This window comes from Nothoprocta perdicaria, unplaced genomic scaffold (assembly GCF_003342845.1).
Source record: "Nothoprocta perdicaria isolate Ctin4 unplaced genomic scaffold, notPer1 scaffold_15, whole genome shotgun sequence".
In the NCBI taxonomy this organism is placed as follows: domain Eukaryota; kingdom Metazoa; phylum Chordata; class Aves; order Tinamiformes; family Tinamidae; genus Nothoprocta; species Nothoprocta perdicaria.
Window position 1 is genome coordinate 3,216,593 of NW_020454649.1, and position 24,821 is coordinate 3,241,413.

Genomic DNA, 24,821 nt, shown 5'->3' on the forward strand with positions numbered 1-24,821 from the left:
ACCCCTAATCTGTACTGGTGCCTGGGGTTATTCCTCCCCAGGTGCAGGACCCTGCACTTGTCCTTATTGAACCTCATGAGGTTCCTCTCTGCCCAACTCTCCAGCCTGTCCAGGTCCCTCTGGATGGCAGCAGAGCCCTCCAGAGTGTCGGCCACTCCACCCAGCTTGGTGTCATCTGCAAACTTGCTCAGGGTACATTCCGTGCCCTCGTCCAGGTCATTGATAAACAAGTTGAACAGCACTGGGCCCAGTACTGACCCCTGGGGGACACCACTGGCCACAGGCCTCCAACTGGACTCGGCCCCATTTATGACCACCCTCTGAGCTCTGCCACCCAGCCAGCCCTCGATCCACCGCACCGTGCACTCGTCTAGTCCACTGTCCCGGAGCTTCCGTATGAGGATGTTATGGGAGACAGTGTCAAAAGCCTTGCTGAAGTCAAGGTAGACAACATCCACGGCTCTCCCCTCGTCCAGCCAGCCTGTCACCCCATCATAGAAGGCTATGAGGTTCGTCAGACATGACTTCCCCTTGGTGAATCCATGCTGACTGCTCTTCAGCAGCTTCTTCTCCTCCATATGCCCGGAGATTCTCTCTAGGATGAACCGCTCCATCACCTTTCCAAGGACAGAGGTGAGGCTGACCGGCCTGTAATTGCCAGGCTCCTCCCTCTTGCCCTTTTTGAAGACTGGAGTGACGTTGGCTCTCTTCCAGTCCTCGGGCACCTCCCCTGCTCTCCAGGACCTCGTCACTCCAGTTCCTGTCACTCCAAGCAACTACCAGTTCCTCGTCACTCCAAGCACATCTTCACGGTCCTTCCCACAGAGAGTTAAAGACTGCAAACAACTCTGGACAATCCCTAGAAAACCCTTTTACAGCCGTAACCATCCCTCCCACAAACATCACCAACTCCAGAGGTTTCTCTATCAAGTTAAGCAAGACACCAGGAAACTGCACCGTCCTACAGGAGTGCACAGGAAATGCACTTTTCTTATGCCAGACTTTGCAGCATTTTTTTTTCACTCCACTCTAGCTCTGCCCCCCTCTCCCACTGTGGAAATCGCTTATCCTCCATTAACAACAACAGCAAAACCAGAGAGAACTCACACTTTTTCTTCTGAGGACTTCCCAGGCAGTTGTGAAGGACTTCACACTTCTCCTTTCCCTACTTTCTCCTTGCACCTTTTCTTTAGAATCCCTTGAGACCACCACCTCACCCTTGCAGGGCTGCTCCTTTGGTACAGCTGCAGGTAATCAAGCCCCTCGTTAAGCCTTTACCAGCTGCAGCGCTCCCACCTCAGGGCTCAGCCTCTCCCTCTGGGGCAGGTGCTGTTGCTGACTACTTTCAGACTGCCCTGTTGCCCAAAGGGATGTATAGGCTGTGCTGTGCAAGGCCTATCCTTAGGCAAGAGGCTTCTCAGAAAAGAAATGCTGCCTTTAACTGGGAAAACAACCTGTCTCTTCAAGCATTTCTTAGCAAGAGGACCTCTTGAGATCTACAAGCAAATTAAATGCAGCAAGCAGTATGTGCAGCCATGGGTAAATCTTGTTTCCAAACTTATAGACCGTACAGCTGGAACTTCAAGCAATGCAGCAGGGTGCTCCTGTTTGGGACAGGGATAGTCTGTGTCAAAGACTAACTCTGTTTTTCAGGCCACTGGATGCAACAGACAGCAGAATTAGAGTATTAAAGTCACAGAAAGACTAGCACCTACTTATTGCCAAGTGGGAACTATGGATTAGAGGCAGAAACTGTGGGCTGGCAGAGCTGTGGAGCCCTGTGGCTCTCCTGTTTGATCCACCCTGAGCACAAGGAGTACACTACTACACCTTGGTGTCATAGTGCTGATGTCTCAGTGACACTAACACAAATCTTTCCAGCAGAGCCAAGCAGCAGCTCTAGGTATGTATGTAGCAAGGCAGAGAGGCTAGCAGAAGCAGCTTCCAAAGCATCTGATAATCATCCAAGCCTGAGAACTAGGAAATGTAAATGACCGAGCCACCCGAATGCTGAGAGCTTGTAAGCAAGCACGAGTGCAAAAGAGGAGCTTTTCTTACAGCTCCTTACAGAGCACAGTAAGCAGGAACTGTAGATTGCCATCAACAGAAGTGTTCATTGTATGGCCTGCGCTCCCGTGAGCTGGGGCCACATCAGCTGATTAGCGAGCCCAGCGTCTCAGCTGCTTTCACACAGGAGCTCCCTTGAGCTACAGGGAGCGGCACTGCTCCTGCACCAGGAACCAAAGACAGCGAGACGGCAAAATGCTACAATGTGAGAGCTGCATGACAAAGCCTAACACATTTCTACCTTTTGTTGTTAAAATTCATTTTTTAATAAAGACACTAACCAGCAAGATGCAGGAGAGTTTACAGATTGATCTGCTTTGACTGAAAGGAAACTGTAGCTGCTAAAGCACCCTTATAAGATCTCAATGTACATCTGCAAGCTCTGCAGTCCCACTTCATAAAAATCTCTATAGACTGTCTCCTGGCAGTATCACTGCACTTCCCTTGATATAAACCGCTTTTTAAAATGTCTCTAAAGCTTTTTTCCCTCCCCTCTCCCTCCACTCCAAAGGAAGTCCTTTGCTTTGAAAGGAGAATAGTACTTCTTCAGTACAGACCCGTCAACCATTAATTCAAGTTCACTGATTGGCTTCAAAGTCATTTCTTCCACTTCTGCTTTGTATCTCTAGTCTTCTTAAACTTCTTCTGTTGCTTGGGTCCTCTGACTGTTTCCAGCTTTCTCTTCTTCTCACTGGGAAATAGGAGAAAAAAACATATCTGCTAAAATTCACTCAATGCATATAAAGCTGGGCAGCTTTTCTTGTAAAAGGTGGGGAGGGTCTCAGCAGAAATGGTTGCTTCAAGCCTCCCCAAAGAAAGTGCCTGGGAGAAAATTATTTCCAATTTCCTGGATATCTTAAACTAGTGCTAGAGAAAACGCTAACAAGACTACAACCTACACGTCCTAGCATACTGAGATTCTTTAACGCAACTGGAATCTCATAAGGGATTTGGATTTTTTGCTTTTCAAAACTTACACGCAAGTTGTAGAGAGCAGCTGGGAGTGAGAGTAACAGGAAAATAATTATTGACAGTTGTAAAACTAAGTATACAATTTTTGCACTAGATTCTGACCAAAACAAATATGACAGAATTCTGATTTTTTTCATGCACTGACAAGAGTCCCCTTTCTCTAAGCCTTCTAGAAACCTGGAGCTTCTGTCGTTCATGAAAAGAACATGAATGCACGAAAGGTGGGAGAGAGAGAGATACAGGAAAGATCACATAATCACTTCAGCTGTCATGCACCACAGGAAGGGAAAATGAGCAGGCAAGTCCCAGATATAAATCCTCAAGGAAAAGAGGAGGAAAGGCTTCATGCTGAGCAAAGTGAAAGAAAGAAGATGGGTGAAAAGAAAGGAAATGCAGAAAGGCAGAGTTAACACTTTGCAGGCTTAGCTCTCAAATTTGAAAGAGTTCTCCTTCCCTGAATGTGTTTTTTTCTCCTACATGAATATTCACAGGCTCCCACCCAGTATCAGCTCCCAAAGCCATACACACTGTTCCAAGTGGGACTCTAAAGAGAAATGAGTTCTTTCTTTAAAAGCTACCCAAGAGAGAAATGGGACCAGCTTACAGCAGAATCAAGACTTAACCATGTGAACAGAAGACAGCTATAATAAGCACAGAATTCACACGAGCACTTTCCTATTAGAGGAACCACTGAGTACCTAGCAGAGCTCTTGGGTGTTCCCAGCTCAATTTATCCAGGAAAACTGGGACCCAATCAAGAATATTAAGTCCACTTTTATCTGCATTTAACTCCTTAGTTTCACCGTTTTGCAAAACACTAAATCAAAGCCAGCTGGAAAGAGCCGAGAAGCCTCTGTAGAGTGAACATTTCAACTTCCCTAACCTTTTCAAACTGACGATGGAAGCGTTCTGTCCTGCTTTGCTCAGCACCTCATTCCATTCTTCGTCATCACCCCGGATAATATACCTAAGTGGAAAAAAGCAAAGAAATTCAAATAAAATTTCCAGCCCAAAGAAGGGAAAAATACAGTGATTATACTATAATTAGCATGTCAGGCACATGTTACTCTACAAAGGCACCAACTCAGTGCCCAGCCAAATTAGTGTTCAGAAATAAAAGCAAAATTAGACTGGCAAGGGATATAATAGGTTGTCATGACTGCGTCAAGAGGCTCAAGCCAAAGTAGGTCGAGAGCAAGCAACAGTTGTCTCTATCCTAAGCCAGCCAGGGACAGGTGAAGTTCCTTCAGGAGCCTCTATTGTAAATGTCTCAAAGGGTGCAGAGGAGAGCCCCTCTGCAGAGAGGGCAGTGCTGAAGAGAGGGCGTCTTTGAGGAGGGACAAAAACAAGGCCAGCAAGGTTATACTCTCCATATCAGCCATGTATACTGCTGCTTCTCCCTTGCTTATTAGCTTTCTTAAAGCAGATCCTCAGTCATTACACAGGGTGTCTGTTGTGGGGGTTTTGTGTTTGGGGTTTTTTTTGTGTGTGTGTGTGTGTGTGTGTCTTTCTTTCTTTCTTTCCCTTCCCATTCCCATCCAAAAAAAAAGAATGGTTGCGGTGCTAAAGGCAGGGACTGTAAAAAGCAGGGGCTTAGGAAAGAAAGTTAGTTAAATTAGCAGCTGTCTCAGACCAGCAATAGATTTGAACGGAGGTGGTTTGGCCTTTTTTTTTTGTTTTGTTTTCTGAATGCAGTTTTTCCTGCATCAATCCAGGAGAAACTGGAGGCCCACAGGTTTCCTTTGAAAAAAAGAAATGAACGATAATTGCTATTCATGCTTAAGCTCATGTTCTATTCCCTTGCTATGGGGTTCAAGTACCCTGGAACTGTCACAGCAGTTCAGCTAGGCAAGGCAGTTATACAGCACAAGTGAGTGCTTGCTCTCCAGCCCTGGTTCTTAGTGATTTGGAGCAGACTGGCTTTTGTTAACACAAGGCTGAACAATGCTGGACAAAATCTTTTCAAATTAAATAGCCCTGTCTCTTCTATTAGTTTTCTATAAACTGTATTCAAGTGTTCAAAATGAAATTTTGTCCCCTTCCTTCATGGTGGGGAACAAATCTATTTCTTGACGAGTTAAAAGGGAAAGCGGTCAGAAATGACAAACACGTACATTACATTATCTAAGAAACAGAATTAAAGCTTCTTTAAACCTCTGGTTATATTGTTTTCCTAGCATGACTGACTTACAATCACTTCAAATCACATTCATTTTTGTCCTTACCTCAAATAAGGCAAACAAAGGTTCAAAAAAACTTTGATCCTTTTCCCATACTTGACAGAGATTAAGCTGGAGCCAAAGCGCACACATACACTATATGTGTGTGTGTGTGTGTGTGTGTGTGTGTGTATATATATATATTTAAATAAATGTGGGAAGAGGAGAGAGAAGGGAAAGAAGCAGAGTAGCATGGGTACCTCCTGTTAGTCCAGCCAAAAAAGACATCTGCTGCTATTTAAGCTACTGGTTCAGCAGTTGAGTATCCTCTAGCTGTCTAACATTGGCAGGTAAAAAGCATTCAAACAAACTGTAGTAAAGCAGCTCTGGGCAGTAGATCATTTTCTGTGTTTTGGAGGGTTTTTTTGGTTTGGTTTAAGAAGGGGACATGAAAATTAGCCAGGAGTTCTGTGGTACAACTTTGCTTTTGCTGAGGATAGCTATGCACACAGCAAAGCTGGAGAGCAAACAACAGTACCCATATATCCTTGTTTGAGGGGACTAATAACTACACCTTGAAGCACAAGAAACTCATTGAGAACAACCTGCAGACAGATCACTTTATTACTCATAAATTATTACATATTATACAGTTATAAAGTTACATTGATCCATACACAACCAGAATCAAGGCTGCCATATAGATATAATAGTAGGAGCTATTGCCTGAACAGTTTGTTGTTTAAATAAAAGATAAAATAGAATGGAAGCAAAAAAAGAGCGTGCCAAACTCCTAGCAGAGGTACTGGGGCTGAGCCAGAACCCCTGTACAGGCTATGTGCTGAGCTGTAAACTGAGCCAGAACCCCTATACAGGCTATGTGCAGCACTGGCTCTCAAGTCAGCCCTCAACTCCCTAGCAGGGATTCAGCTCTACAGTTCCCCGGGCAGGCAGATCTCATTTACTTGCAGCCACACCAAGCTGTTGATCAGCTAGGATCTGCTACCTCGTAGCCTTTTTGCTTTGCTAGGCAGCTCAAAAATACCAGCAAGAAAAAGGAAAAAGACTAAGCTAAAGTATCAGAAGAGGAAACTTTGTGACTATGATACCCTTCTCAGGTACTGATTCCTGGAGCAAATGCAATGGGTGAATACCCCTGAGCTTATGAAATAGATTTGGTAGCAGAACATTTATATAAGAGAAAGAACACGATCTGTATGTGAAATAAAGCAGCTACCGACAGAGCTGAGGCAAATCTTCATCAGAGTAGCAGCACACACTTAGCCCACAGCCCTCAATGATAATACCCACTGCTATTTCATGTGCACTGGTCATTTGAGATTGCCATACTGCAACACACAGTTGCACACAGGTCTCAACAAGATCTACTATTACTGGTGACTAGTCAAATAGACAGCGAGGGAAAGCTGTTTTTGAGACTCATAAGGATAAATTCTTACTGTGAAAGGTCAATTTCCTTCAGCCTCCCCACTTCTTGCTTGTGCTTTTCTTCAAATTCTTTTGCAGCTTCTTCCTACAACGGGACATCACAAGGGATTTGTTACGTTCTAAGTACAACAGCAACCATGTGACGCACAGAAAATTCCTTTCCCATCCAATGAGCAGTATATCCCATAAAATAAACACCAGATGAGTTTGAAAAGCTTGAGTCATTTATATAACTTTTTTTATATAAATTAGTATACATAAATGTAGTTGTAATACATAACTCAAGAACATTACTGTAGGTTCTAAGATATCTATACTGCAGTTTAACAAAGCAGACATATAAGAATGTAAGGCAAAGTTGTCCCATTTTCTAACTAGCATAAAGTAGCAGACATAAAATGGAATTCTTCTCTCTCAAGAAGATTTAGATGACAGGTGTTTCTGCACCAAGAAAACTCTATGAATATTAGATATGTATATTAAAGGTGAGAAGAAAGGTCAATAATTACCAGATCATCATTTAAAGATTTCAGTGTTGGCTCCATTACAATATCCTTTGTTGCTATCATCTGCTCCTCCACAGCCTTTTCCTGGACTGTGTTGAATAACTGGAAATTAAGTAAATCAAAGTACATGAGACATTTGGTGTTTTTTTTTTCTAGGTTTGTGCTTTACAAACAAACAAGAAATGCTGTCTGTCTCCATGACACTCTGGTAATCTTGCAAATATTAACAGACAGTCATTCATTTCCGATGCATATGTTCCACTGCACTGAAACAAAAGAGCTCAAGGCTGCTTCCTGAAGGCAAAAGAAAAACAGCTTTTATAAAAACATAAAATATATATGTATATACACATTCATGTATCAATCAGCACTCAATACCACTTGCATAAATACAAGAACTGATAATTTGCAGAATTTTTATCAGTATAGTGTCACTCAATTAACATTTTCAGATAAATATAAAGATATAATACGATACTATTTGGGAAAACCAACAATTAAAACAATGCTATAAATACCTTTTTTCTTTTTTTCCACTGGGATTTTCTCTCCTTACGAAAGGATCTACGCTCAGCTACTGAGGACACGTTAGGACACGCAATGCCGAGGCAGATTTCTATTGGCACCACCAGGCTCAGCACAGGAATTAAACTTTGGCTTGATACAACCCAGTCAAAGCAGGTCAAGATGCACTTACCTGGACTACTTTGCGGATGATCCTGTTGAAGAGGCCCATCAGTTGACTGCTGGGCAGTTCCACCTCCTTTTCTAGTTGGTCCAGAGATTTATGCTGTAGGCCAATCCCTAGAAGAAGGGCCTGAGGAAATGACATGTATTTCAGTTAGAGTTTTCTTCAGAGCAAATACATATTTATACATAAATAATATTCTCTATAGCATTTGCCTTTTGCAACGTCCTTGTTCTACCCAAGTAGTACAAGGCTTCTATGGTATGAACTAAGTTTTTCTCAAAAGCACTGAAATACCCCTAAATGATCCTGTGGCTGGCAAGCATCACTCCATGTTCAGTTCAGACAAATGCCTCCCTCTTGAGGTGCAGCTCAAGAGCCAGAAGATTTTGAGGGGATTTAAAACTTCACAATATTATAATACAAATACATGGAGTGCATCACTGAACAGGCAACAGCATATGATTTTTACAGACTTTATTCAAAGCAAACACAAAAGGTAGAAGAACATTACAAGTAGGAGAAAGTAGGAAAGCAGAAAGACCATAGAATAACCAATTACCAGAAGCAAAGGGTTTTTTTAATTTCTTTCTTTCAAGAAGACATATGAAATGGGACAGTGCTCCTAATGTAGGAGATGGCAGGAAAGCACAAAGAAAGGTGAAGCAGAGCTTGTTCACACAGTGATACGTACCGACTGGGCGGCAGAAAGAGAAATATCACCCAGCTGGTTGAGAAAAAACATCCTGGCAACAGCAGGTACCATATCCATGATCAGATGGTAGTCTACCATATTGCGGGAGTACATCTCTAACCTCTTCAGGTCATAGGGGATGAAAACAGCTTCTAACTCAGCACGGCTGATGGCTGAATAATAAAAAGGCCATAGTGTCAGAACTGGTCTTCCCAGCTGTGCAGGATCTCAGTATTTAACAAATTCATTTTTCACATCATTGACTGAAGGTCAACTGCTACCCTAGAGGTTCACATCCCAACACAGCCCTGAACCTAATATCCCAGGTCTAACTCTGTCACCCGGATTGGCAATTCGAAGTATTTTCAGACAAACATATGTCTGTACGAAAAAAAGAATACTGCTGCCAAAACAGACTAATCTATCAACTCAAACACATCCAAAAGACTAAAAATAGTGCAGGCTGATAACTACAATCCACACAGGGTTTTTTTTTCTGTCTTGCACCTGGTTCTACTGCTAAAGGACTTTCTCGTAGCAGCAGCAATCCTGTCCCTTTCATGTAGGCAAGGGCATTAAAATCCCACAAGACACAAATTACCAAGTACTCTCAAGAGGATTCCTTGGCTTGGCACGTTAAAATAAAGCCATTTCCTTTCAAATTTGAGGGCTTTTAAGTTAAAAGGGACCGTTAGAACTGTCTTGCCTGACCCTTTTGTAACACTGCCTGTGTATTTCCCCCAGGAAATGCTGCATCAAGCCCAATAACATGCAGCTGAACTGAAACCTCTCTTAGAAAGGCATCAAGTTCAAATTTCCAAATTTCTGATGACAAGGTTCTTCCTCAGCTCCTAAGCAAGCTGCTCTTCTGCCCACCGACCTCTGCTACTCAAGATTTCCTTTTTATTTCTACACTGGATTTGGCGGGCTCCTGTCTCCATCCGCTGCACTTTGTTTTGTCATGCTTCAGCAATTACAGTCAGGAGTCTTCTAGTTTTGCAGTACGTAAATCTTTCATTCCAGAACAGATAAACAAACAAACAGGAAATACATCGTCTTCAATAACTGAAAATCTCTTGTTTTTTTTTTTCCCTCAGAAATACAAGCAATTTTTGGATACTGGGGACAAAACATAACTGATCAAGAGGAACTGATAGCACTTCACAAAAGATATCACACTATGCTTGCATTTGAGAACTCTGAAAAACCTACACAAAGACATTAAATTGTGCTTTAAGTTAATATTGGGAGCCTGGATACTCACGGGGTTGTGACTGCTGTTTGATATTTTTGTTCTGCAGAATATTCAGTGCCAATGAGGGAGAGAATGTGCTGAACTGGTAGGAAAGAAGAGAAAGGAACCTCCTTCTAAAATCTGCAGGACAAGATGAGAAAATAAATCATTCCTGCGGATATGCACAACAAATATTCCAGAAGATTTCTCTCACATTAGCAAAATGAGCTCAGTTACCTTTCCAGAAGGCAATAAGCCAAGGCTCCTGTTCCGTATCCTCTTCATTCAGCATCTTCAGCATGATGCATGAATGCTCACCAGTCAGGTCATTCTAATAACGAAGATACATTGTCCATCATTTCTGTGGACATTTACCTCTCTACACTCAACTAAAGAAAGCCAAGATCTTATAAAACAACAATCCACATATCAACTGCTCCTGATCACCACTATCTAAAGTACAACCTATAAGCCCCAGCAATGCCCTAAACATTTTATTAAGTCTCAGTAATGAGGGATTTTGGCTTCTTCAGATAACTGCTATTCACCAGTACTGCAAATCCCACACACACAGCTCAAAAGCCAGGAAATCAAATGGAAGATGCAATGACATAAGATGTGAAGCATCTCTGTTCATCACACAGCAAACAAGTTTTTTTCTCCCAAAGTTCTGCAATTTCTATTGCTATTTTTAGTGAGCACCTAGAAAGGTGTAGGATAGTTCAGGAGCCACTTTTTTTATCATGAACCACAGTAACGATGCTGAACATCACTATCTCTGCTCTACTTTTTAGAGAGCAGACTAATGAGAAGACCACACATGCAAACCTGTAACTTTAATCCTTTTAACAAGCTACAGATCTAAAGAACAAAAGCGAACACAGAACAAACCAATGTAGTCTCAGGCACCTTTACTGCTCAAATCACATCTTACTAAAGTCAGTGGAAAGATATCAATAGGGCTGGATTTCATGCTACTTACTGGTGTCTGCCTTAGATAAACTGGCACAAATCCAGCACGCTTCCAAAACCTGGAAAAAGGGAAAGGAGCAAATGCACTGGGTATTACAGAGCTGTTGGTTTTACAATGCAGCTTATAGTTAAATACAGTTTATCCCCTGTATAAGAAAAATTACTGGAAAGTAGCAAAATTTTAAGACATCAGGAACAGGACTGAACCTGACTGAAATTCTAACCTACAAAAGACTGGAAAACGATGATGATGACATCAGAAAATGAACAAACTTTGTGTTTCAGGCAAAAGACTGACAGACATGACAAAAAGAGCACTTGAATCCAAGAGGCTCCCATGACCTCCTTTAAAAAGCAGGCAAAGAGGTTTTCATCAATAAAGTCGCAGACTCCTAAGGGATACCCTGGGGGAAGGCCTGAAGGGTTGGCAGTTTCTACCAGAGACTACTTTTCATCAGTGAATGCTGATTTTCCCTGGCATCTTCCAGGTTCCAAATCATCACTTGTTTACCACAAAGAATCCCAGACTCATCAGCAAAACCCTGCTGCCTTCCCTTTCCATTCTCCCCTTCCATCTCCCTTTGCATCTTAGTGGCAAGCTGATCCTGCAATTCACTTGCCTCAGGATGAGGAAAAGAAACCTGCTGGGACCAAGCATATGGCATCCCAGACATAAGAAAGCAGCCAACCCCCAGAACAGCAACAGTCCCTGGCAACCTACTTCCACAGGCCGCAGGATAGCTGCTCATCAGCTGCACAGGATGCTGTGAATTTTGGCAGGAAGCCCTACATGTGCACCCCATCCTCTCCCCACTCTGCTCTTCTCCTTCCATTTAGCTATTCTACCACAGCTAAGACAAATAATTTAAAAAAATAATAGTCAAGCACTTTATTCTCCCTTCTGCACTCCTAATGGAAGGACTGTTTAATAAAGAAAGATATCTGAACCATTTGCTTTAAGATTAAAAGTGTTTTGTGTTACCCATGAAATTTTGCAGTTTTCTTTTTTTTTCTGCACTGCTAAATGGCTCAGCATCCCAGCCTGGCATGCACTCGGCAGCATGCTGGCCATGGAACAAAATGGGCTACAGTCTCCTATCTGCAGGATAGCATTATATTTTTTTTTTAATCTCTATTGTGAAATGGAGGGCAAATTTAAGATAAATCTAAAAATCTAAATTATATTGATCTACTAGTACAGTAACTCAGTTCTTTCATGGTAAGAAATGTGAGAAGTAACTGTAGTTATTGGTGAAAACTTTTTACATTAGCCAAGAAAAAAAAATAGGTTTAAAGTTAGCAGCAGCTCAAGCTTCTGCAACTGACAGCATTTAACTTGTTCCTACTAATTACAGCTTATTCTTCTTACAGTCTGGAGAATTTGACCTGTTACTAGCAATTAAAAATAGCTAACGTTCAGAAGGGTCACAGAGACATCCAAGAACTGCTTTGCACTCAGAAGGAGTTTGAGAAAAACTACCCTGCAGGAACTAGTTAGTAACAGTTAAGTTCAACTCTACTGAACACCAAGGGCTGGTCTTACAGAAAAAGAGGGCTTGGAGCTGCCCCAGATTTAGAAACAAGTGAAGCCTGCAAAGAGAATGTCCAAAGTGTAAAATACCACCATATGCAGCAGTTATATTTTTACACTGGTCTTAACCAACAAGTAGAATAAAGTCTTACTTCAGTAATCTTGGTGTTAGGCCATAAGATACACCTAGATAGTCTAAGCTCTCAGCTTGTCTCTCACTGAGTTTGAGAAGCAAAGGAGGCAAGTCTTTCCGAGGGGTCACGACCTCTTCTAACAAACTAACAGTCTGGAAGAGAAAGCGGAAATGGATTAGTAGCATCCTCACAACAACCTGCAAACAAACCTCTCATTCTGTATAATAAATAAATAAGCAAGAGCATTCCCTTCCGATATACAATACAATAATCAATACCGAGGCTAATAGTGAAAATCAAACAGCTTGGCACAGCAGAAAATACAAGAAATGCACTGAGCTCCATACCTCACTGCTTACAGTTGCAATCTCTTTGGGTTTCTGAATTGTTTTTTCTTCCAAACAAGGGAATTTGCCTTCATAGTACATCTGCAGTAAAGTCAGAGCTCTGCTGCCATAACCCATCTGTGAAGTAGCAACAGCAAAATATATGGAAAAAGACGTATCTATTTTTCAAAACAAAATAGCAACATTGTTCCCCTTACAAGCCCATTAACGACAGTCAGCACAGAGAGCACTCAGTCGCTGCAAAAACGACAGCTGCAGCAGTTCCACCACCTTCCTTCCCAGCTGCCCTTTGGGGAAGGGCACCAGGGGCCACTATTTTCTGACTGGAACCTCAGTGAGGGTTAGAGCCCAGGATGTGTCGTTCAGGACTGTATGGTAATTCTCAGAACTCACCTCTAGCACTTGTAAAATGGCAAACGCACCAACGGGAAGATTTATTTTGTAACCTCACAATAAACATTACTGGACCTTGAATATCTGCTGCTTCTTGGGATGCTTTAACACTGCTTAGTAATGGCAGGAGTACTGGTTTGCTACCCATCCAGAGGAAAGCAAACATCCCCTATCCACTGTGGCATGCATGTATTTCTGTGCATCTTTCACCCAGATCCTGACTTCACTTCGTTACTCTCTCTTGCTCACTAAGTCCTCATGCTTAAAATGCTGTAAACTGGGACAAACAATATGTGTTTGTTACGTTCTTTAACTCTTGTCTAGGCATTTACTAGTGGCCGGTGTTTCTGTTGCTTTTCTCCAGACTTCAGAGCTATTTACAGAAATAACCAGGTGGATATGTAATTGCAACAACCCAGGTTGCATTTAAAAAAAAAAAAAAAAAAAAAAGTTTATTTCCAGAAAGTCTGTCTCAGAAGATCCTCCAATTAGGAGGATCATCCTCTTACTTCATTACAGAACTAGCACCTTGCTACAACAAAAAGAAAACCCACCTCCTGTTGACACTATTTATTACCCTCAGAAAATGCAAAGACCTTTTCAGGTCCCTTTCTAGAGGGAAGAACCTGTGGTTGTGATGAACCTGTGCAGTTTCAAACATTGACACCCTGTGCTATAGTAGAGATATAAAAAAAAAAAAAAAAAAAAAAAAAAAAAAAAAAAAGGTGGGGAAAGAGAAAGATGTTTACAATAAAGGCAATCCAAAATACTTTACCCCTTGGTAATCTGGATGGACCGCAATTCGAACAACACGTCCACCAGAGAGGCTCCCAAAATCTGGATCTTGGAACTGCACAAGAAACACAAGTCAGTTTGAAGAACACAGATGCGTACTCTGTATACAAGCAATCAAATACATCTTGGGTATACGTAGATAGATAAACTATTCACCTGCTCTGAAATGGTCCAGGGAATAAGATCACCAGAAGCTTTCTTTCCCCTTGAAAGGCTATTCATGATAGACTGGCGAGAGATCTCTCCCTCCATGCACACCTGACAGAAGACAGCAAAAAGCCATGAGCCTACAGTCTCTCCTCCTCCAGTCACACTGCCTGTTCCTAAAATGCAGACTGCCGCCTGCCAGAGTTTCGCTGAGCACTTCACTTCGTGCACACGTGCAGAGTTCTCACCTGAACAACAGCAAGTACTTCTGGCAGTGAATTCTGGGTCGGAGGAACAGGGGGCAGAAGGCAAAAAAGATGATGGGCAGGCGCATCGGATAACATCTGGAGGTCATTGGGAGAGTTCTGCAGGGTAAATACATACCAGAAAGTTGAAGAATTATTCCAAGGGAAGAGCTTCAAAAGTCTAATGCAATGCTGGTAGCTGAGTTCTAAACTATACTTTATTTTCTTAATTTAAAGCTATTAAAAATTTACAGCTAGTACAAGCTTGAAGGATAAAGCAGCAATCATGGCAATCCGTGGCTGTTTCACTTCCAGACAATATTATTTTGCACAAGTGAAACCTCTGCTTTCACATGTATGGGACTGGACTTCCTATTTCTATATAGCTATGCATCTCTTAGTTTATGGAACTTGAAATAATTTTGTCTTCTGAAGTGTCAGAAACTTAACATTCATTACTTCAGTACTTACTGAATTCATAAGTCATATTTAATAGTGACCCATACTCCAAAATTCTGAGATGAATTTTTATCACTTTTCAATAGTACTATGTTACTACTTATTTGGTTAATCTGAGATTACTAAAAAACTGTAAAAACAACTGTGAAAGATGGATCATCACTGATATAGTTCTGAACAAGCTGCACGTAAGTCGGAATTCAACTAGAATTTAATCTCCAAGATTTCTCAAATGTCTTTATTATTATGTTCTGATCAATTAACTTCTGTTAATATAACAGGCATCTGTAAATCTAGCATATTCAGCTAGGAGGAGGCAGAGATGCCCTCAGAGCAGAAAGAACACAAGTCTGTAGGTAACAACAAGCACCTGAAGCTGTCCACAAAAACTCAGTTAAGCCAGTTCAGTCAAGACTGTCCTAAACTTGCAATGCCCCATCCACAAAACTCCTAATTTTTAACAGACACAGCACAAACTTTACCTTGTAGTGTGAAGCCACATAGAGAGCCATCAGTCTCTGCAGAAAAATTTCTGAGGCTTTGTGGTAACAAAACAGTGTGTCTCTATTTACATAGTATCTAAACAGATAGGTTAAGGAAACAATCTAAACAAACACCAAAAAAAGAGGCCAAAAAAAAAAAAAAACCCTCAAATCCTTGTTGGTTTAGGAGTAATAATCTCCACAGAGCCATAAATTTGGGATTAAGTCAAGTCTTTGCCAAGCAGGGTGTTTAACTCCTACTCCACGGCCCAAGGCAGGATGAACTGAACTAGAGCACAGACAAGATAGGTGACGAACTGTGAAGAAAAGCCCCAAACTGTACGGGGCTAACAAACAAGAGCCACTGTTAATCAGCTTGGAAAAAAACTTTTTACCTAGAAGAAGTGTATTTTAGCAGGGCACATTGGAGCAAGGATACAAGTCACAGGTCTCAGGCAGCGGGCAGCCAGAGATAATTCGGGTGATGCTGAGACAGTCCAAACACAGCAGGTCATTTAGCCACTTCTCAACAGGGTCGCCCGGGGCATATCTAATTGACTCATGGAGGGAGACTTCATGCAATGTACGAACTGCAGAGAGATTTCAGAGAAGAACCTTTAGTGTTCAGGGTTATAGTTAGCAAAGCATAAAATAAATGTCTTCTGAAGGACTGCCAGGGGATTAGAAGGACACTCAAAACCGGGCAGAGCAGAAGGCAATCAAAAACTGCTACTGTTCTGAATTACGATTGTTCCCAACTGGAGTGGAGCCTTCAGCCTGCATCCTCATATAGCCTAGGGAAGTTGGTAGAACACTACTCACATGCCTTTCATCCCCTAAAAGCCTTTGCATCTGAAAAGGGTGAGGAAAAAGTCATCTGGAGAGCTCCTTCACATTCACCTTCCTAACAGCTGCAGAGCACAACATAAGGGGTATTCGCAGTGCTCACCAGACAGCAGTGCTGGCCTTCACAGCTATCCTACAGCCCCAAATACAAGGCAGTACCTGAGGTGAGCTTAGCTGTAGCTGTAGTTTTGTTCTCTGCTGTCATGGAGACTTGGGCTTGCGCACTCTGCTGCCGGAGCTGCTGAATGAGCTTCAGAGATAACGATCGGCCAGTTCCCTCATATCTGAAAAGCAGAGGACAAAAGACTGAAACCAACCCCAAATGTCAGTCCTAAGCTACAGGGAAGCTGCAGTCTTACCCAGAATTAAGACACCTTCTCTGCCTTCCAGAGATATATGCCACTTGGAAGCCTGTAAAGGCCTCCAACATCTGTGAGAATTGCTGCTTTTGGTGTTCTTGTACATGAAGCACAAGGCAGCCTATGCCAGTTATTTTTTAATCTCACTGCATGGGAAGAAATGTGCTATTCTTCCTCCTCTCCTAGCAAGCTGCAGGATCTTGTTTATATGTTTGCTTCTTATACAAGAACAGAGCAGACAAACACTTAGGAATCTGCAAGGGAACCAGAGGAAAGCATCATTTTCAAGTACTGACTCTTGGTCATTGTAAGGAGTGATTCCACAAGAGTTCAATAATTAGCAAGGAATTGATGACCTGTTCTGAGAGCATGTAATAAAGAAAATACATAAATAAAAACAATCTATTGTAGAGAAGAGATAATCCACGAGCATTGCACAGCTAGTTTGCCAGGCAGACAGCAGCTGCTCACACCTTACCCATTTATTGTAGAAGCCATGAAAACAAGGTATGGGCCGAGCAGATTTTTCACCAGGGGCAGAGGGATGGCAGCAGCTTCATCAATCACAACAAGCTCAGCTTGACCCAGTTTCACAGAATCAGCAGGATGTATGTACTGCAGGGAGTGAGAGGACACAGTCACTGTCAGCAACAACTATTTCTGACAGCTAGAAAAATGTTAGAGGTGGTCAAGCTGGAACCCTGAGAAGGCATGTGTTGTCCCTGTTCTCCATGACCAACAAACAGAGACCAAAATTAAAAAAAAAAAAAGAAAAAAGTTCATGTTAACCTGCAAGGAGAAGGTCACATATCTTATTTTGTACACTATCTCACACATTTATTTGTATGGATCAACAAGAAAGGAAAGCCCTGGATGAAGGGCTGGAGTGCTCCCTCAGCAAGTTTGCCGACGATACCAAACTGGGTGGAGTAGCTGATAGCCCTGAGGGCTGTGCTGCCATCCAGAGGGACCTGGACAGACTGGAGGACTGGGCGGCGAGAAACCTCATGAGGTTCAACAGGGGCAAGTGCAAGGTCCTGCACTTGGGGAGGAATAACCCTGGACACCAGTACAGATTAGGGGTGGACCTGCTGGAGAGCAGTCCCGCAGAGAGGGACCTGGGTGTCATGGTGGACGACAAGTTGACCATGAGGCAGCAGTGTGCCCTGGTGGCCAAGAAGGCCAACGGGATCCTGGGGTGCATTAAGAAAAGCGTCTCCAGCAGGTCGAGGGAAGTGATCATCCCCCTCTACTCAGCCCTGGTGAGGCCACATCTGGAGTACTGCGTCCAGTTCTGGGCTCCCCAGTACAAGAGGGATGTGGAGCTGCTGGAGAGAGTCCAGCGCAGGGCTACCAGGATGATCAGGGGCCTGGAACATCTGCCCTATGAGCAAAGGCTGAGAGAGCTGGGTCTGTTCAGCCTGGAGAAGAGGAGGCTGAGGGGGGACCTGATCAGCGTGTATAAATACCTCAAGGGAGGCAGTGAGGAGGAGGGGGGCGGCCTCTTTTCAGTGATGGACAGTGGACTAGAGGAAATGGCTTCAAACCGAAGCATCGGAAGTTCCACAGGAACTTATGGAAGCATTTCTTCACTGTGAGGGTGACAAAGCACTGGAACAGGCTGCCCAGAGAGSTTGTGGAGTCTCCTTCTTTGGAGATSTTWMAAASCCGCTTGGAYGCAGCCCTGTGCCACGTGCTCTAGGTGACCCTGCGTGAGCAGGGGGGTTGGACTCGATGACCTCTGAGATCCCTTCCAACCTTCGGCATTCTATGATTCTATGATTCTATGAAATTTAATTTATCACTAGGAACATGAGCTCTTCCATCACAGTTGTCTGAATCTTCTGTTTCAGGAAGGAACTCACAAGCACCCAAGATTCTTTGTAATCCACAAGCTATTCACATAGAGAAACTAAATATTTTATTCGTGTTTGTATATTAAGTTGCTCACCAGAAAAAAAATGTCTGCCTTGAAGCAAAATCAATTGATACTGTTATTCATCACATAAAGTGAACATGTTTAAAATTAAAACAGCTAAAAGAAATAGTAATGAACAAAAGCAGAAAGGCAAGAATGTGAGAGGCCCATTACCTGAATGGTCTGTCTGTGCTCCTTAAACACATTCACTCTGACAACAGCCTTGTTAAACTCAGGGTTTAAAGACTGAATAATCTCATAATCTAGATGTTCCTAAAATAAAACATTGTTAAACAAATTTAAGAAGTCAAGATTCAAGAAAATTAGTATTCTGAAGACAATACGTTCATTATGAGTACCTTAGTACTTCAGATTCTAACAGTGGCAAGTCAGTCAGAAGTTGTTGTAACAAAAGCTTCAGGAATTCTAAAGTGAGAACTGACTTGTTTCCCTACAGGAAGAAACTGATCTTCCCATATCAAGAATAAGGAAGAAAACATTACTGTGCCACGATTCATCTTTGTGGAATATTATTTTTAAAGCAGTAGTCAGGGAAAGAACTTGTAGCTGATATATATAAAATATAGCTTGTAAATGATATATAATTCATATATATAATTATATAAGCATAAATATAAATACGTAGTATTAGCTTGTAGCTCCTATACAAAATGTATATAAACAAAATCTACAGAGGAGATGTAAAACCCATGCTAAATAGCAGCTCTGTGAAGGTATTGTAAAATTGTCTTTTCTCTTTACCTGATACTGCAATGCATCAAAACCTTTAAATATGAACTCAAAGAGAGTGTGGAGGTTATCAGGGCTCGGAGATGTGACAAAGATGTTGGAGTAACTGTACGGGAAAAGGAAAATATTAACTGCTTTTCCAGCAAATTTTCCATATGCATACAGACACAAAGGAAGCTTTTTTTTTTTTTTTTTTTTTGAGGGAGTTAATTTTATTTAATTACCCCAAAAGAGCAGATCATTATTTATAAGACTTCTTTATGTGTATCTGCATTTTTAAAGACTGAGAAATTATTACAAAACAGAAAAATCTGAACATGACTGTATATAGTCACTAAATGATGTAAGAAGAATAAACAAGAGGAATGTAAGACTGGAAATGACAAATACATTCAAATCCTGGGGGTTTTTTTTTGTTTGTTTGCTTTTTTAATTTACAGGTGTAAATAAAGTCTGGGAGATGGGGATATCACTCACCCAAAAGCTACTGCTCCAGCAATAGCCAGACCCAAAGCAGCAGATTTACCCCGTCCCCTGGCTGCTGTTAATGCCACAGTGCTCCTCAGGGTCTTCTCAGAAATGGCTTCAATAAATTTCAGAACTGCTTTTGCCTGATAATCAGGGAAAAAAAAGAGAGAAGAAAAAGCACTTTGGCCAAACCGCTTTAAGCATTACTTAGTCCTATCACTAACTTATATCTTCTTTCCTAGAATGCAAAGGAATGGTAAAGACAAAATAGGAGATCCACTGAAGAAGTCCACTAAAATAACATGTGAGAAAAAGATAGAGCTCTCTCCCTGGCACAAAGCATCCCAAGTTTAAACATGATACCAACCTGATCAAGAGTTTTACAGCCATCCACCAGAACTCCGACAGGCTGTGTGTCCTGCAGACTTTCCTTCAGCTCTTTCAGCTCTATATCCTGGGGCCGGAGATTGTCCTCCTATGAGCATAGGATTTACCACAAGATTAGTAATGGACAGCTTAGCACAGATACAACATAGTTCATCAAGCAGGGAGCAATTACTGAAAGTCTTACCACTTGACTGTACTCCCCAGGGACAGAAAAGTTTGAAGGGATGGACAGGTATTTAAACACTTTAATTTAAATGCATTTTCCAAAAAAATGGACACAAAGAAGGGGTTCTCCTGTCATCCCCATGCTTGGAAGAAAAAGAAGAGAATTTTCCATACATGTTGCTGCACATCAACTTTAAATCCCTCTCAGCACTGAAACAGCAGTCACAGAAATTTAAGCTCTGCCTTGCTATGCCAAATGGCAATATCACAAAACCAAAAAATGCAGACGAGTATGGGAAAAAAAAGAGAGAAATAGGAAAAGAGAGCTTCCCACACTTCAATAATATGCGATATGATATTCTCTTCAAAACCTATTTCTTCCTCTTTGCAAGACCGTTATTTACTATCAGTTGGGATGAAAGGGAAGTTTCACATTTATTGAAGCTTTAACACAGCGCTCAGTTCAGACCTGTTTCTCACAGGGAAAAGCTGCTGACATTCTTACTGACCTGCGACCGCGGTGGAACGGGCGTGATGTTTGCGACGTGGGAGGAGATGGGCAAGATATTGAGCTGATCATCAATCACGATGCAATTCTTGCAAGAGGACAGAGACAGAATGAACCTGGGCAGTCAAGAAAAGTCAAATCAGTAAAATGCACTGGCAATACTATTGCATTTTGGTAGTTGTCTTCTCCTCCCAACCTAAACATAGTATTTACAGGCAGTTTGGAGCTGGGCTAAGCTCATACTACCCGTATGTGCCCCTTTATATTAAATCAGGATGGCCTACAGAGAAGAACTATCCAATTACCAGGATGCTGTTGAAGAAAACTACTAACTTAAGGTGACCTACCACAAGAGTGAGAAAGTGACTTCTAATTTTTATGTGAGAGCCACTGCTGCAGATAGTGCATATTTCTTTATCATTCTTTTTATTCTGACATCACCTAACCACTATCTGCAGGCTAAGGAACAAAAGCTGCACTTTTCAATGGGCTACGCTCACTCCATAAGAGCTCCTCATTCTATACAACAGAGGTGATGAGAACAACTTTGCAAGAAACTATTACAAAATCACAAAAAAGACTTTGCACTGAGCAGTTTCATGCTTTATAGTGGCACAAGAGGTCTCTCAATTTCTGTTCAACTGAAGCAACTGCATATTTCTATAGAGAATTTTAAGAAATGGCCCCAGAATACTTTACAAGTGCTAACATATTTGGACCCATCTGTATATCCCTTGTATATAGCATCTCCAGCAACTACTTGTTTCCAAAACAGAACATGAAAAGTTCACTAAAGCATCAAGGAAGTAAAGAACCACAAAAGGAAGCTTTCCTGATACAAATACCAGCTGTTGTTCTGGTTGTCCTTTTCGGGCATGCAGATCTTTAGCCTAGACACTTTACATCTTAATAGCATACCTTTCATTAAACCTTCCTACTACATCCTGGTGTGCCTCTGTTCTGTAGCGAGAGTGGACATCCTGAAACAAAAGAAGATGAACCACAGGAAAAAAAATTAAAAAAAGAGTATGCAACTGTGAAGTTTGTAAGAGTACCACTCATGGGGCAATACAGCCTCTTTTTCATTCTTGTGGACTATGCCTTCCCTTAAATGTCATTTCTGCCAGGTACAGAACATTTCAAACACTTAGTGGATGCTAAGAAAGAAAAGTCTATTCTTATATGTATCTACTTGTAATATTACTAACAGAAGGAGATCCTGCCCTACAGGTAGGTATACTCTGTGTAGATAGGTCATATTTGAGAAACATTTCCCACTTGCAAAGCTAACTTCTCACGTAGCACCAAGGTGTGAAACACCAAAAGATCTACTACACTCAGCTTCTGCTATATGGGCTGACAGCACTAACACTTTCCAACTCAATATGGGCTGACAGTACTAACACTTTCCAACACAATAACCAAACAAAAGAAAACAGATACATCTGTGATGACAGGAGTTTCTGCCTCAGAACCTAGCAGCAAGTCCGGATATGTGGTTTGGCATAACCACCAAAATGAAAGACACATATCCAGTGAGAGACGAATAAAGGAACAGGAAAGATGATGGAAGGAAGATTGCAGTCCCAAATACAATTCAATACAATAAGGTATGCTGCCTATGTAAAACAGGTACATTAGACTGAACGTACATACCATGGTCATTGTATAGAGCTGCTTCAGTGAGTTCATAGTTCGTAGGAGAATCACCACAATTCCACCCCCTTCTACTGTTTCAACAGTTCTTGCCAGCAGGTTTGGAGTCAAGGCTTCAAAATCCTAGGGAAAAAGAAAACTTCCAAGTTGTCTAGAGCATCTCAGTGCAGCTAGTACCTACTAAAAGGCACAGAACACTTGCATTAACCAACTCAACAACAAGTCCGTATTACCATCAGAAAACAGAGGCACATCGGACCACTGTAATTTAAATAACAGAAGCAAGAAATACTATTCCCATGGCTTTTAAACTAAAAGCCATTGGTGCTAGTGCTACTAGCACTTCTCTTAAGTCATAAGCTTAATTCCTTACCTGAAGTACACACATGCCAAAAGTGTTACCAAGAATCTTATGAGTCTCATTATAATAGCAGTAGCGAATGTTTGTGGCCGCTATAAATAACTCAAAAGGATCATCGTCTTTTACGTTTAAAGTCCCGCTTTTAATTTTCTTTTGGAGCTGTCTCATTCTCTTCTTTCGGTGGCTGGAAAACAAAATTATACAGAGGTTATCTGGGAAAAAGGGTTGAGGAGACTGTGTTCAGGCCTATGTTTCACTCTAACAAAAATTCAGAAAAGATTTTCCAAATTTCCCAAGGAAAAATCTTCAATCACATTCACTGAATGCATGAACTGCTCTCAAGAGTGCTCAAGCCAAAGGGGTGGAAACCACACAAAAGCAGTAGTTTCTGCAAGTCATTTGTATGAAACTTAAATCACTATAGGAAAACCCTCCTTCTTGACTTTGTGTCCAGACTGTAACTTGCATACAAGCCTAGGAATTAAAGTGTTAAACCCTTGCCAACCAAAGGAATACTCCTGTCTGGCCTGCATTCAGTCCCAAACACTACTAAGGCTGAAAAGGTGAAGGACTAAGACAAAGGAAAAGACTGGTCCAGCACAACTATGTGAATGTCACTATTAGAATAGGAAACCCAAAGCAGTTAGTACTTATATCAGCTGTATTTTTTAAGTCAAATGTGAGCCCTGGAAGACCAAACTTCCTGTAGCTCCTTCAAGAACTATCCTTGTTTCTCCTCACAGCTGAACCATGCAAGCTCCACTACAGCAAATCTCCCATGAAGCTTTTGCTTCAAAAACTGCAATTAAGGCCTCTAATCACAGCATGAGATACAATGTATGTCTTACCTGGAAAAGCCCAGCTCCTTTTTGTAACACCATAGGACAGAAGGCCTGGCCTTGACAGTTGCTTTAGACAACATGTGGTGAAGTATTACCACCTGCCAAAACAAACGTACGTGAACAAGTGTATTCACAGGCAGACGTCAGGGAGCAGAGCACCTCTTTGTTCTTGATTTTACAGCCACCATCATCTACCAGGCACAAAAGGGAGCAACCACTTGACATGCTGTGAGGTTACACTCTTGCTTTGCACAGCCCAGCATCACACCTGCCTTCTCATGCACAACAGCAGTGTGACACTGGGGACACTGAATTACACCAATCTTTGTGTTCCTCTTCAGCTAAACTGCTAACAATGGTGCAAACAGGAGTCGATTATTCCATGCTATACACGGCAGCTTCCTCAATTTTACCAAGCCTGTAAATTCAATGAGTGCATTAAGTGTTTTAGGTTCCATCCCATCAATGAAAACAGTGAACACAAGCAGGCTCGGGATACATCGGGATACATCCCTTCATTCCTCACAGTGCGGACAGGCCCACTTTAACAGCAAATCAGCGACCACTTTCTGTAGACAGCACTGCCCAACTGGTTTAGCATCATAACAATAATTTAGCAAAGGCCATACTTCCCTAACTTGGTTATGAAAATATGGCATAAAGTGGTTCTGGAGATTTTATAGAAAATATGGTATTTAACATGTTCTTCTACCTAAAGATATTGCTATCCTGATGGGGGGGGGGGGGGGGGGGAAACACCCTTCTGAAAAGCTGCTGTCTCTGCTCTGAGGCGATGAGTCAGGGTGAGCGAGCTCACCCCGTGGCAGGCAGGCACGGTTGGCTTTGGCCCCCGTGGGCTGGGGCTCGGGGAGCTGCCCTCTCCGCTTCAGCACGGCACCCGCGCGCCCGCCCGCCCGCCGCTCCGACGGGCACGGCAAGAAGCGGGGAGCTGCCGGCGCCGCCTCACCTGGTCTTTGCCGCGGTCGCCGACCACGACGAAGAGGGACCGCTGCCGCTCGGCCACGCCATTCTCGATGAGCACACGGAGGCGGTTGTCCACCTTCCTGCGCTGCATGGCGGCGGCGGGGACGGGGGGAGAGGCGCCAACGGCCGCGGCCAACGGCTGCGGCCAACGGCCAACGGCTCCCGGCGCGCGCGGTGCTCAGCACGTGGGGGCGGCGCGTGCGCAGGGCGCGTGCGCCGCGCCAGGACCCCGGCGCCCTGAGGCGCCGCGGCTGCCCGCCGAGCGCCTGCGCCGCAGCGCCCGCTTCTACCCAAAAAACCGTC

The 24,821-nt window shown here is 42.6% G+C and overlaps 1 protein-coding gene across 1 annotated transcript; it reads right to left on the reverse strand.

Annotated features, from left to right (window-relative positions):
- Window positions 1-2,349: 2,349 nt before the first annotated feature.
- Window positions 2,350-24,612, reverse strand: NAT10 (N-acetyltransferase 10). Its single transcript, XM_026034722.1, has 28 exons — window positions 24,502-24,612; window positions 23,541-23,632; window positions 22,705-22,876; window positions 22,332-22,454; window positions 21,594-21,655; window positions 20,677-20,791; window positions 19,983-20,090; window positions 19,625-19,758; window positions 19,160-19,253; window positions 18,572-18,670; window positions 16,958-17,094; window positions 16,280-16,404; window positions 15,714-15,864; window positions 15,275-15,371; window positions 14,337-14,453; window positions 14,098-14,199; window positions 13,922-13,996; window positions 12,754-12,870; window positions 12,425-12,558; window positions 10,752-10,800; window positions 10,007-10,100; window positions 9,800-9,910; window positions 8,536-8,708; window positions 7,851-7,970; window positions 7,157-7,255; window positions 6,659-6,732; window positions 3,923-4,006; window positions 2,350-2,758 (listed from the first exon to the last, which is right to left on the reverse strand). Exons 1-28 carry the CDS (start codon window positions 24,607-24,609, stop codon window positions 2,665-2,667), a joined length of 3,060 nt encoding a protein of 1,019 aa, XP_025890507.1. The 5' UTR covers window positions 24,610-24,612; the 3' UTR covers window positions 2,350-2,664.
- Window positions 24,613-24,821: the final 209 nt, after the last annotated feature.